At 44.5% G+C, this 14,420-nt stretch overlaps 2 protein-coding genes across 2 annotated transcripts in view; both read right to left on the reverse strand.

The window, feature by feature from the left end:
• The window catches only part of LOC143121097 (NACHT, LRR and PYD domains-containing protein 3-like), a 295,171-nt gene that overhangs the window by 55,767 nt on the left and 224,984 nt on the right, over positions 1–14,420 (reverse strand). The gene's annotated exons all lie outside the window — the stretch shown is intronic.
• LOC143098989 (uncharacterized) overlaps positions 1,453–14,420 on the reverse strand; it is a 29,529-nt gene continuing 16,561 nt past the window's right edge. The window contains exons 13-15 of the mRNA XM_076279286.1: positions 12,578–12,735; positions 5,238–5,510; positions 1,453–2,963 (exon numbers count right to left, since the gene is read on the reverse strand). Of these exons, the coding sequence (XP_076135401.1) occupies positions 2,813–2,963; positions 5,238–5,510; positions 12,578–12,735 (582 nt within the window). The 3' untranslated portion in view covers positions 1,453–2,812. The remainder of the gene's footprint in view (positions 2,964–5,237; positions 5,511–12,577; positions 12,736–14,420) is intronic.

A 14,420-nucleotide genomic window follows, 5' to 3' on the forward strand; every position in this document is an offset into this window, starting at 1 on the left:
TGAAACTTTAAGGCCTCAAGCAGATGTCATATGAAATTGGAAAAATAAAGGAGAGAGTGACTGTTGGAGCTTTCCTCAGTTGTCCAGTTGAATCCCCTGAAAAACAAATGTTGTCATTTCCTTCAAATGGTAATATGGATTTGTAGTCTTTTTTGGGAGGCAAGAAAATAGACTAACAGGGTGGAAAAGGAGTGCAGGGACATAATAGGCCTACTACAGAAAACAAATGTAGTTTCACCAGATTTACTTCCTTGACTAAGGAAGTGTAGCCTACCCTCTATCAAAGCAATAAAGAATAAGTTTTTAGCATTCTATAGTTTAGTTTTTAGGCCTATTTATTGAGGAAGTTGATTAGGCTACATTGTATTAGGTCAAATATTCGATCAAATGTTCATGTTGTGTCGAGCCTTCTTAGCGTTTTAAAAATAGCGATTTTGATGTGATCATGCCTCATAGTAGGATATATAGTGCCCCCACTCTCACTCAAAAAGCCTTTGACCCGAAAACGACAAAACTGTAAAGCTTAAAAGTGGGGCTTCCGACGTAATTATGCTTTTAAACTAAAGTTTGATTCGGGTACATTCACATAAGTGCCACTTTGCAGAGAGTTAGCCTAAGTCTATCTGCCTGCCATGCATTTCTTTAACTTCGGTTAGGCAAAACGCTTTATGGATGCGGTAGTCGAAGCAGATCCTTCTCAAAATTAACTCTAGGCACTGTTACGAACCAGAATAAAGAAACTGTATTGTAGGCCTAGGTCTACTCACCACGAAATGGTTCCTGTAGTAAAATTTCAAGTTTCCAAGACGTCAACATCCAGGGGTTAAAGTGGGGCGGGCGGAACCTCAGATAGGAAAAGAGTCTGCCTAGGCTACATAAAAAAAAATATTGGGCTCAAACTTGACCTTTGACCCTTAGCCTATGTAAGGATTAATGTATAGAACGCCAGTCATTATTGGGGAAATAAGTCCCAACAGGGCGAACCGGGCGCGTCGGGGTCTTGCGTCGCCCTTAAGGTACTTTCCCAATAATGACCAGCGTTCTATACATTGTCCCACTTATTATACGGACTTGTCAAAAAACGAAAAAATAAACTCCACGATATGTCTATTTATTTGTTACCGTTTCGTTGTGGCTTTTGCTGAGAAACACATAGGCCTAGGCCTAGTTCGCAACACATGCTGAACTTGAATCAAACGTTCTTTAGAACACAGCTGATCAATTGTCTGCCTTCACTTTTGAATGAAAATCCAATGCCATTGACAGCGGTCATTATTTAGAGGTCCTTAGACAAAAAGACCGATAGAACTTTAGGAAATCCCATTCAAGTCAATGTCATATGAGTGAGTGTGTGTGTGTCCATGTTTCCTACATGTTTATATTTACAATATACATGTTATGGTATACAGCATAAATAAATAAAGAATAATAAAGACAATGAATTTGTAACGTTACACGATAATTGTTTTGTTTTTACAAGGCATTCCCAGAATATGAAGAGTACATCTGTTATTTCTAGGCGCGCACGCGTGCAATGTGACTATAAGTGTTGACACTTATACTGGGATTTCCTAAATTACTGTTTTAACAGGACATATTGTAGTTTGAAAACCACAGGACAGCAGGAAAGCAGTGTCATACACATACATAATTTAATAAAAGAAAAAATGAAAAAAAGAAAAATGAAAAAAAAAAAAGAAACCCCATCAGCCTGGAAAAATGTAGAAATCAAAAATATGGACAGACCCAACATACAGAATGTAGCCTACATGATTCATGTATGGGTGGCCAGAAGGAAGCTCTACTGTGAGTTCCACAAATGCGCTAAAATATAGGTTCTGTAAAAGCTACTGCACTATATGGTCAAAAAAACCATCTAAGCTATTGAAAAGCTAACTGCTTCAGAAAATAGCTGTGCCACCACCAAACCACTGAGAAATGTAGCTAACCTTGTAGTGAACTAGTTACAAGAAGTGAAGCTACTGCCCATCACTGAATTATAGGCACCCCTGGTAAAAGTATAAAAAACAGCTTTTGGTGATTTATTGTAATCTGACAATGTAGAAATTAAAACTCTGGACTGAGAGAACACATACAGTACCATCCCGAATTATTGAAATCAATGAGGAAGAATCCAATCCATAAATGAACTCAATATCTCACAGAAACAAATATGTTTGAACAAAAACACATCGACCACAATTTATAAGGCATTTAGAGGATTTTCGATCATTGTTTTCATCCAAAAGATGAACCGGTTTTAGTCATTTTTACCAATAATTCTGGAGGGCACTGTATACCATGTATACTGCATATGGTACGATGAGGTATTGATAGGTTGATCTGATTGTGCAAATAATGGAAATTATCTCATGTGCGCAGACACACACACACACGACAGACTGACACATGCATACACAAACAAACACACACACACACACACACACACACACACACACACATGCAGACACACACACCCACACACACACACAACAGACAGTCACACACACATGCAGACACACACACACACCCACACCCAACAGACAGTCACACACACAAATGCGCGTGCACACACACACAGACGCACACACGCACACACACACAGAGAATTTGCTGTGCATGAGGTAGCAGTTAAGGTTCAACATGAGACACAGAACCACATGACCGGGGCTGCAGCAGGTCAGAGCCTTCACACGCACGCAGGTCAGAGCCTTCACACGCACGCAGGTCAGAGCCTTCACACGCACGCAGGTCAGAGCCTTCACACGCATGTAGGTCATCGTCGTTGCACGCACACCCGCGCACACTCGCTTCACATGTTTTTACTAGCGTGCCAATCGGCGAAGCAGTTGCGGTTGTGCGTGAGACACAGCGTTTCCCGGCAGTGGCTGCAGTAGACCCCCGTCTTCTGGCTACACCTTTTGCACCGTCGTCTGCACTCCGTGGCATTGGTACCGTAGAAACTAGACAAACAACAAAGTAAACAGACAAACAACAAAGTAAACAGACAAGCAACAAAGTAAATAGATAAAAAAAACAATGTAAATAGATAAACAACAAAAAATAAATAGATAAACAATGTAAATGGATAAGCAAAAAAGTAAGTAATTAATCAACAACACCAGAGTGGAGTTGGTGTCAAAGTACTGCACTGTGCATACAGATTTAAAAAAAAAAAAACATAACATAATCAGCTCCATCACATCTATCTATCTATCTATCTATCTATCTATCTATCTATCTGTATGCACGTGTGTGTGTATGTATGTATGTATGTATATATGTATGTATGTATGTATGTGGAGGGCACTGTATATGGCACATGAGGTATTGATATACATGTACACGCACACACCCACGCACACACACACACACACACTTCACAGGTTTTGCTGGGCATGCCACTCAAGGTAGCAGTTGCGGCTCTACGTGAGACATAGCGCTACGTGACAGTGCAGTGGATCGGCGTGAGACATAGCGCTACGTGACAGTGCAGTGGATCGGCGTGAGACATAGCGCTACGTGACAGTGGGTGCAGTGGATCGGCGTGAGACATAGCGCTACGTGACAGTGGGTGCAGTGGATCGGCGTGAGACATAGCGCTACGTGACGGTGCAGTGGATCGGCGTGAGACATAGCGCTACGTGACGGTGCAGTGGATCGGCGTGAGACATAGCGCTACGTGACAGTGGGCGCAGTGGATCGGCGTGAGACATAGCGCTACGTGACAGTGGGTGCAGTGGATCGGCGTGAGACATAGCGCTACGTGACAGTGGGTGCAGTGGATCGGCGTGAGACATAGCGCTACGTGACAGTGGGTGCAGTGGATCGGCGTGAGACATAGCGCTACGTGACAGTGGGTGCAGTGGATCGGCGTGAGACATAGCGCTACGTGACAGTGGGTGCAGTGGATCGGCGTGAGACATAGCGCTACGTGACAGTGGGTGCAGTGGATCGGCGTGAGACATAGCGCTACGTGACAGTGCAGTGGATCGGCGTGAGACATAGCGCTACGTGACAGTGGGTGCAGTGGATCGGCGTGAGACATAGCGCTACGTGACAGTGGGTGCAGTGGATCGGCGTGAGACATAGCGCTACGTGACAGTGGGTGCAGTGGATCGGCGTGAGACATAGCGCTACGTGACAGTGCAGTGGATCGGCGTGAGACATAGCGCTAAGTGACGGTGCAGTGGATCGGCGTGAGACATAGCGCTACGTGACAGTGGGTGCAGTGGATCGGCGTGAGACATAGCGCTACGTGACGGTGCAGTGGATCGGCGTGAGACATAGCGCTACGTGACGGTGCAGTGGATCGGCGTGAGACATAGCGCTAAGTGACGGTGCAGTGGATCGGCGTGAGACAGCGCTACGTGACGGTGCAGTGGATCGGCGTGAGACATAGCGCTACGTGACAGTGCAGTGGATCGGCGTCTTCTGTCTACACTCTTTGCACACTCGCCTCCGCTCCGTAGCGTCGGCACCAAGGTACCTAGATAAACAACAGTGTAAATAAATGAAGAATAACATGTCTTCATCAGACCAAGCTGTGCTTTGATGAAGACATGTTTTGTCGCAACGCGTAAGCCCACTTAAATTAAAGGCTTTTTAACTATAAAAAGCAGTGTGCCTTTGGAATCTTTTGTTCAAACCAACTCGTTTAAGACGGTAAGTAAATTAGCTAATTCATTGCTTTGTTTACTAGCATGCTAATTGCAGTTGATATACTGACGCAGCAGTTGATGCTAATTGCAGTTGATATGCTGACGCATTTAAAACATATTTAATCTTCACGTTTCGACTCCACACAGCAGTTGATGCTAATTGCAGTTGATATGCTGACGCATTTAAAACATATTTAATCTTCACGTTTCGACTCCACACAGCAGTTGATGCTAATTGCAGTTGATATGCTGACGCATTTAAAACATATTTAATCTTCACGTTTCGACTCCACACAGCAGTTGATGCATTGCAGTTGATATGCTGACGCATTTAAAACATATTTAACCTTCACGTTTCGACTCCACACAGCAGTTGATGCTGAAGAACCTAAATGTTCCACTAAGCACATAGACTTTTTTAAAGCACGACCAGCTCCACGCACACACAGACAACACACACACACACACACATACACACACACACACAAAGTACCTGTGCAGCACGTCTGGCTGATAGCGCGTGTGTGTGTGTGTGTGTGTGTGTGTGTATGCATGTGTGTTTCAACGCCACAGTACCTGGGCCTGTGCAGCACGCGTGGCCGGGCCGGTGCCTGCACGGTGGTGGGGGAGCCGATGGCCTTGAGCTCCCGCACCAGCAGCTCCCTGAAGGCCTTCTGCACCAGCGGCCGCTCGCCCCGCGCCACGGCCTGCTCCTTGTGCAGGATGAACGCGTTCACGACGCCGATGTCCACAAAGTGGTAGAAGAAGGAGCGGTACCAGCGCTTGGTCTTGTGCAGGACGTTGTAGTAGCTGATGAGGGCGTCCGACAGGTCCACGCCACCCATGCTCCTGAGATAAACAACAACAAATAAATAGATAAATAAATAAATAAATAGATAGATAAACAACAACACATCGGTCTTGTGCAGTACGTTGTAGTAGCTGATAAGGGTTAAGGGCTGCCCACTGCTCTGTGTGTGTGTGTGTGTTAAGAGCTGCCCACTGCTGTGTGTGTGTGTGTGTGTGTGTGTGTTAAGGGCTGCCCACTGCTGTGTGTGTGTGTGTGTGTGTGTGTGTGTGTGTTAAGGGCTGCCCACTGCTGTGTGTGTGTGTGTGTGTGTGTGTTAAGGGCTGCCCACTGCTCTGTGTGTGTGTGTGTGTGTTAAGGGCTGCCCACTGCTGTGTGTGTGTGTGTGTGTGTGTGTGTTAAGGGCTGCCCACTGCTCTGTGTGTGTGTGTGTGTGTTAAGGGCTGCCCACTGCTGTGTGTGTGTGTGTGTGTGTGTGTGTGTTAAGGGCTGCCCACTGCTCTGTGTGTGTGTGTGTGTGTGTTAAGGGCTGCCCACTGCTGTGTGTGTGTGTGTGTGTGTGTGTTAAGGGCTGCCCACTGCTCTGTGTGTGTGTGTGTGTGTTAAGGGCTGCCCACTGCTGTGTGTGTGTGTGTGTGTGTGTGTTAAGGGCTGCCCACTGCTGTGTGTGTGTGTGTGTGTGTGTGTGTGTGTGTGTGTTAAGAGCTGCCCACTGCTATCTGTGTGTGAGTGTGTGCGTGACAAAAACAAGAAATTTGGCATATATCTCTAGTGATGGGTCATTCACCAGTCCACACATATCTGCCACTGGATATATAGCCCAAAATCTGTTTCTTTTAGAATATGTGTGCCATCACCTGACTAACAGAAAGACACACCTCAGAATATAACCTAACTAGACTGTGTCACCATGAACTATGAAAATGTGCTTGCACAAATGTAGAAGGCTAGAAGTTCACTAATATCACCAACCATGAAGAACAGAGCACTATGTGCTTCAGGTTATTCGATATTCTAAATTCTATAACTAGCCAGCTAAACATCCAACTGTCACTGCTAGTGTCTCTTTCTCTTTCTCTCTCTTACACACACACACACACACCTGTCTGTTTGTCTATCTGATCCTTTTACCCTTTCTTTTCATCACACTTACATAGGCTACTGAAGGCCTTACAGACTTCAGCTGATACTAGCTATGTAAAAGTCTATTAAACTTGATTTAACAGAGATCTCCGCACTTTGTGCTCTGAATGAGTGTAGACAAGAACTGGCAGAGCAGGCTAGGCCTACACTCAAGCACACTTATAGGCATGAATTGATATTGAAGTATTCTTTTTTTAAGCGTCCATTTCGAGAATTTTAGGCACAATTTCTTGTTAAAGAGATCAATTATCAGCCTAAAAATGTTTTATAATGTTGTATTGTTTATGTGGTCCACTTTTGCACACTACCTTGTAGAATATCTTTGCTTTTTGGCACCAAACCCTATGCTATAATACCAGCAATGTGAGGTTTATGGACAAAAACACCAAATTTGACCTTTTCTGAATTTGACTTTTGATTTGGGTCCTTCAAAACCTTCAAAAAAATGGAGACATGTTTTTTTCTACTCTTAAGAACCCCTAGAATAAAGATATAATACTCTCCAAAAATTAACATGCGAATCCCACAAGCCCCCAAATTAGACACATAGGCCCCCCTACTATACTGTGGAAATTCGTCTTTGGCCCCACCAAACATGTAACACACACAAGCAAGACTACACAACAGGTACAACATAAAGCAGACACAAACAAAGACTACACAGCAGGTACAACAATAACAACATAATGCAAACACACACAAAGACTATACAGCAGATACAACATATGGAGACATGGAAATGTGCAAAAGAAGTTGTCAATAAAATGCAGTAAATAATATAAGTTAATCAGTTAATCATAAAAACTCATAAATTATATTGATTTAGCAAATTAATAGATGATGGTATAAAAGATTTCTTAAAAATGTTTCTGCTTGATGTAGGTACTCTATATCTTCTTCCTGAAGGGAGTCTTTCAAAAGTGTGATGTAGTGGATGTAAAGGATCCTGGACTAACTGTGGGGCTTTCCTCTTAGTGTGTGTTGTGTACAGTTCCACCAGCTGCCTCTGGGGGTTCAGTATGATTTTACTGGCCATATTTATCATTTTGTGAGTTTACTTTTGCTCCTAGCCCCTAGATTCCCATACCAGCATGAGATGATGTACGAGATGACACTTTCCAGCAGACTGGTGTAGACCATCCTCAGGACCTCTCTGCTAACATCAAAACTGTTAAGTTTCCTTAAAAGAAACAATCTTTGGGTTGCCCTTTTAAAAATATATTCTACATGTTCAGTAAAATTTAGATTATGATCTAGGATAGTACCTAGATATTTAAAACTGCAGACAACATCAACGTGTTGGCCCCCAATTGTAACTGGCTGACATGTAGGTATTCCACCCCTAGTGTTGACCACAAGTTCTTTGGTCTTTGTGGGGTTTAGAACAAGAGCACTTTCCTCACACCAGGCCACAAGGCGGTGGATGTGATCAAAGTAGGCCCTCTCCAGATCCCCATTTGCCCTGACCATTAAACCGACCATTGCCATATCATCGGCATATTTAAGTAGGCTAAAATGATTATCACAGATCTGCAATTCATTTATATACATGGAGAATAATACTGGGGATAGAACACAGCCTTGAGGCACTCCAGTGTTTAAAATGACCTCATCAGACATGGTACCCTGTACAGAGACTTTTTGAGGACGATCAGTTAAAAAGTCCTTAATCCATAATACAAGGTGTCCATTTGTGTCCAGTTTTATTAGTCGTTTTAAAAGAATGTCAGTCTTGACCGTATTAAAAGCTGAGCTGAAATCAATAAATAAGATTCTAGCGTAGGCCTCTGAGTGTTGGATGTGCTTGCTAACCATGTGAAGGAGAGATAGAGTGGCATCCTCAGTACCTCTTTGTGCCTTGTACGCAAACTGAAGATTGTCTAGCAGATGGGAGTTTGCTAGACGACCCAGTACTACCCTTTCCATACATTTGCATAGAATGCTGGTGAGAGCAATTGGTCTGTAGTCATTGAGTAAGACAGGGTGGGACTTTTTAGGCACTGGGATTATTGTAGTTTTCTTCCATGAAAGCGGGACGGTGTGTGTATCAAGCAAAGTCTGAAATAGCCTAGTGAAAACACCTTTAAGTTGGTAAGTGCACCCAGCTAGGGCCCTCCCCCTAAGACCGTCCGGGACCGGTGCTTTGAAAGGGTTAATCCTGGCAAGACAGCCAGCTATCTCCTGTTCAGTGAGAGTGACGGTATGCCAGACAGAGCTACATACTTGATCAGAGCTGACCCCATGTGTGTTTTTATCAAACCTGCTATAAAACTGATTGAGTTCATTTACAAATTAAGTAGTATTACTGATTGGGTGTTGCTTCCTGGTCTCTCTACCCATCATATTATTTAGACTATTCCATGCTTTACGAGCATCCCCTGTAACAAACTGACTCTCCATTTTATCTCTATGTTGTTGCCGGGATTTTTTGATAATCCCTCTCAATTCCTGTCTTTTTTCTTTGAAAAGTGTAGTGTTTCCCTGTGCAAAAGCATCCCTTTTCTCACGGAGGCACTTTTTCATTTCATGAGAGACCCACACTTTATTATTGGGATATATTTTAACAGTTTTTGTTATGACAACATTATTCTCACAGAATGTGATGTAGGATGTTATTGTCTCTGTTAGCTCATTTGCATCTGTACAGTTATCAAAGAAAATGTCCCAGTCTGTATCATCAAAACAGTCTATCAGTCTCTCCTTACAGGCATCAGACCACAGTGATACCTCTTTGACAGTAGGCCTCTCTCGTTTGATCTTGGCTTTATAATTTGGCAGCATATGAATAACATTGTGGTCTGACTTACCCAATGGTGGGTGGGGCACTGCATTGGGTATGTTGCCATAGCATTTATCTAGAGTCCGAGAGAGTCGCGTGGGGCAGTCTATGTACTGTTGCAGAGTCGGCAAGTGACTGGTGAGATCACAGTTGATAAAATCCCCAAGTATAAAGATAGGGTGGTCCACTGAGCGTGAGAGTGCATTGTTATAACTCTCACTTATACGATTCGTGGCTTCCTCATACTTTGGTCCTGGTATATATGTGAGAATGATGGTGATTTGTCCGAATTCCCTCGGTAGATAAAACGGTCTGAAAGAGACCGAGAGCAGCTCGTAATCGGGGGTACACACTTTCTCATGAATGTTCAGCTGAGTTGCCCATTTATTGTCCACAAAGATACACATGCCCCCTCCAATCGATTTGTTCGTTTTATATTTATCCCGGTCGGCCCGTATGGAGGTGTATCCAGGAAGCGCCACTTCGGTCTCGTCCTTAAGCCAAGTCTCCGTTAGGCAAATTAAGTTACTCCATTTAAAGTCACTTTCAACTCTTACCCTAGCCATCAGTTCATCCATTTTGTTATTAAGTGATCTCACATTTGACAACGTTATTACTGGTAAGGGGAATCGCGAGCCTCGCCTACGGAGCCTGTTCCGAAAGCCCCCTCTTGAGCCCCTTTTCTTTGGCTTTTTGGATTTAGACCTTTTCCGTGCAATTTCGGGACAGTCGCAAGTTGATAGTGTGAGATCCAGGTGTCCTGCATGTCTTTGTAACGATAGCAGGTGCTCCCTGGAGTAAGTCAGGCCTTCTCTTGGCTCAGTGAAACAGTTGTTGACGGAAAACAGAAAAAGTAAGACGCACAAAATTATCCAAGCTCTCACAATAGCCATAGTCCACTGTGTAGGAAGCTCTGACAAACGTTCAAAACGAGACACGACACGTAGCGAAAAAAAACCAAAAGCAAACAAACAAACAAACAGTATGTTAGTGTGAGGCTCTGGGTCAGCCAAACAAACAGTATGTTAGTGTGAGGCTCTGGGTCAGCCAAACAAACAGTATGTTAGTGTGAGGCTCTGGGTCAGACAAACAAACAGTATGTTAGTGTGAGGCTCTGGGTCAGACAAACAAACGGTATGTTAGTGTGAGGCTCTGGGTCAGACAAACAAACGGTATGTTAGTGTGAGGCTCTGGGTCAGACAAACAAACAGTATGTTAGTGTGAGGCTCTGGGTCGGCCGTCGAGCAGCGCCACGGAAGTTCAGGATTGAGAAAAACGTTGCGTGATCTTACTTGTTGTTCCACTGCTCTGTGTGTGTTAAGAGCTGCCCACTGCTCTCTGTGTGTGTGTGTGTGTGTTAAGAGCTGCCCACTGCTCTGTGTGTGTGTGTGTGTATGTGTGTTAAAGGCTGCCCACTGCTCTGTGTGTGTGTGTGTGTGTGTGTGTGTGTGTGTGTGTGTGTGTGTTAAGGGCTGCCCACTGCTCTGTGTGTGTGTGTGTGTGTGTTAAGAGCTGCCCACTGCTCTGTGTGTGTGTGTGTGTGTGTGTGTTAAGAGCTGCCCACTGCTCTGTGTGTGTGTGTGTGTGTGTGTGTGTGTGTGTTAAGGGCTGCCCACTGCTCTGTGTGTGTGTGTGTGTGTGTGTGTGTGTTAAGAGCTGCCCACTGCTCTGTGTGTGTGTGTGTGTGTGTGTGTTAAGAGCTGCCCACTGCTCTGTGTGTGTGTGTGTGTGTGTGTGTGTGTGTGTGTGTGTGTGTGTTAAGAGCTGCCCACTGCTCTGTGTGTGTGTGTGTGTGTGTGTGTGTTAAGAGCTGCCCACTGCTCTGTGTGTGTGTGTGTGTGTGTGTGTGTTAAGAGCTGCCCACTGCTCTGTGTGTGTGTGTGTGTTAAGGGCTGCCCACTGCTCTGTGTGTGTGTGTGTGTGTTAAGAGCTGCCCACTGCTCTGTGTGTGTGTGTGTGTGTGTTAAGAGCTGCCCACTGCTCTGTGTGTGTGTGTGTGTGTGTGTGGGTGTGTGTGTGTGTGTGTTAAGAGCTGCCCACTGCTCTGTGTGTGTGTGTGTGTGTGTGTGTGTTAAGAGCTGCCCACTGCTCTGTGTGTGTGTGTGTGTGTGTGTGTGTGTGTGTGTGTATGTTAAGGGCTGTCCACTGCTCTGTGTGTGTGTGTGTGTGTGTGTGTGTGTGTGTGTGTGTGTGTGTGTGTGTGTGTGTGTGTGTGTGTGTGTGTGTGTGTGTTAAGGGCTGTCCACTGCTCTGTGTGTGTGTGTGTGTGTGTGTGTGTTAAGGGCTGCCCACTGCTGTGTGTGTGTGTGTGTGTGATCTGTAAGGGATAATGCCCGACGAGGTGTCCATTATCAGAAATAAATGGACGACGCGGAGGCGTGAACCGTCGTCCTACTATCGTTGTTATAGTTACCATTCATAAGCATTGACATGGAACGGCGATTAAACTTTTTTTTTACCAGATCTACTTCATAGGTGTAGTATATGTAAGGGATAATGTATAGAACGCCGGTCATTATGGGGAAAATAAGTCCCGACAGGGCGAACCGGACCCCGACACGCCAGCGGAGGGGTCTTGTTTCGCCCTGAAGGGGCTTATTTTCCCATAATGACCGGCGTTCTATACATTATCCCGCTTATTATACGGCTACTTGCCAAAACGAAAAAATATAAATGTCTCTTTACACTTAATTGTTACCGTTTCGTCGTGGCTTTTGCTGAGAAACAAATAGTTCGCAACACACGATGAACTTGATTCAAACATTCTTTAGAACACAGCTGATCAACCGTCTGCTTTCACTTTTGAATGAAGTTCCAATGCAAGAAGTGACTGGAATACTTGCGGAGTGATATGATCAGCAGCACAAAACCCATTACCATTGACAGCGGTAATTACATGAATTTATTTTACCATAGAACGTTGGGAAATCCCATTCAAGTCAATGGAGCGTTCTACTAGCATTGTGAAGAGCCGTATAATAACACTTTTTAAACGACACCCTTTTCAACCTAGACCATGGTATAATACTTGTTGTAGTCCAGCACGGCTGGTGGTATGGGCACGTAGACGGTAGAGATCTTGCCCTTGGAGCTGCGCACCTTCCTGGTGACCTTGGCTGCCCACTGCTCTGTGTGTGTGTGTGTGTGTGTGTGTGTGTGTGTGTGTGCGCGTGCGTGTGATCTTACTTGTTATAGTCCAGCACGGCTGGTGGTATGGGCACGTAGATGGTCGAGATCTTGCCTTTGGAGCTGCGCACCTTCCTGGTGACCTTGGCGTCGCTATGCGCCGTGTGGAAGGTGGAGCACAGGATCACGTCGCGGCTGTCCCTCCACTGCACCAGCACCTGATATAAAGCATTAAGTATTAAGTCCCTCCACTGCACCAGCACCTGATATAAAGCATTAAGTATTAAGTCCCTCCACTGCACCAGCACCTGATATAAAGCATTAAGTATTAAGTCCCTCCACTGCACCAGCACCTGATATAAAGCATTAAAGCATTCTTGAATTTCCCCTGGGGATCAATAAAGTATCTATCTATCTATCTATCTAAGTATTAAGTCCCTCCACTGCACCAGCACCTGAGGGCAGCCATTATACAAGTATTGATTATAAAGCATTAAGTATTAAGTCCCTCCACTGCACCAGCACCTGAGGGCAGCCATTATACAAGTATTGATTATAAAGCATTAAGTATTAAGTCTCTCCACTGCACCAGCACCTGAGGGCAGCCATTATACAAGTATTGATTATAAAGCATTAAGTATTAAGTCCCTCCACTGCACCAGCACCTGAGGGCAGCCATTATACAAGTATTGATTATAAAGCATTAAGTATTAAGTCCCTCCACTGCACCAGCACCTGGGGGCAGCCATTATACAGCCATTATACAAGTATTGATTATAAAACATTAAGTATTAAGTCCCTCCACTGCACCAGCACCTGGGGGCAGCCATTATACAAGTATTGATTATAAAGCATTAAGTATTAAGTCCCTCCACTGCACCAGCACCTGGGGGCAGCCATTATACAAGTATTGATTATAAAGCATTAAGTATTAAGTCCCTCCACTGCACCAGCACCTGAGGGGGCAGCCATTATACAAGTATTGATTACAGCACCTGAGGGGGCAGCCATTATACAAGTATTGATTACAGCACCTGGGGGCAGCCATTATACAAGTATTGATTACAGCACCTGAGGGCAGCCATTATACAAGTATTGATTATAAAGCATTAAGTATTAAGTCCCTCCACTGCACCAGCACCTGAGGGGGCAGTCATTATACAAGTATTGATTATAAAGCATTAAGTATTAAGTCCCTCCACTGCACCAGCACCTGAGGGGGCAGTCATTATACAAGTATTGATTATAAAGCATTAAGTATTAAGTCCCTCCACTGCACCAGCACCTGAGGGCAGCCATTATACAAGTATTGATTACAGCACCTGGGGGCAGCCATTATACAAGTATTGATTATAAAGTATTAAGTATTAAGTCCCTCCACTGCACCAGCACCTGAGGGGGCAGTCATTATACAAGTATTGATTATAAAGCATTAAGTAGGTATAAGTGTGGCCTTATGTCTTGTGAACATGAAATTAATTCAAATTTCTGAGGTTGTCTTTTCCCTTCCTCGCTTTACATCCCTTTCCATTCCATATCTTAATAAGCTGCATGTCCCTCCATTATTGCCATTCTTTAATTTTTAATATCATTATTGTCATTCTTTAATCTTTAATATCATCAATATTTAATATCATGGCATATTTAATGGCCTCCGTTTCGGATTAACGTTAACTGGCTTTGACATCCCCAATGCAGTGAGGGGCAGCCGTGGCCTACTGGTTAGCGCTTCGGACTTGTAACCGGAGCGTTGCCGGTTCGAACCCCGACCAGTAGGCCACGGCTGAAGTGCCCTTGAGCAAGGCACCTAACCCCAAGCGCCGCTGTTGTTGCAGGCAGCCAACTGCGCCGGGATTAGTGTGTGCTTCACCTCACTGTGTGCTCACTGTGTGCTGAGTGTGTT

The sequence above is a fragment of the Alosa pseudoharengus genome, unplaced genomic scaffold (assembly GCF_046254945.1).
Source record: "Alosa pseudoharengus isolate Yale_2024_CS ecotype anadromous, Long Island Sound unplaced genomic scaffold, YU_APseudo_1.1 YU_APseudo_1.1_scf_1, whole genome shotgun sequence".
In the NCBI taxonomy this organism is placed as follows: Eukaryota; Metazoa; Chordata; class Actinopteri; order Clupeiformes; family Clupeidae; genus Alosa; species Alosa pseudoharengus.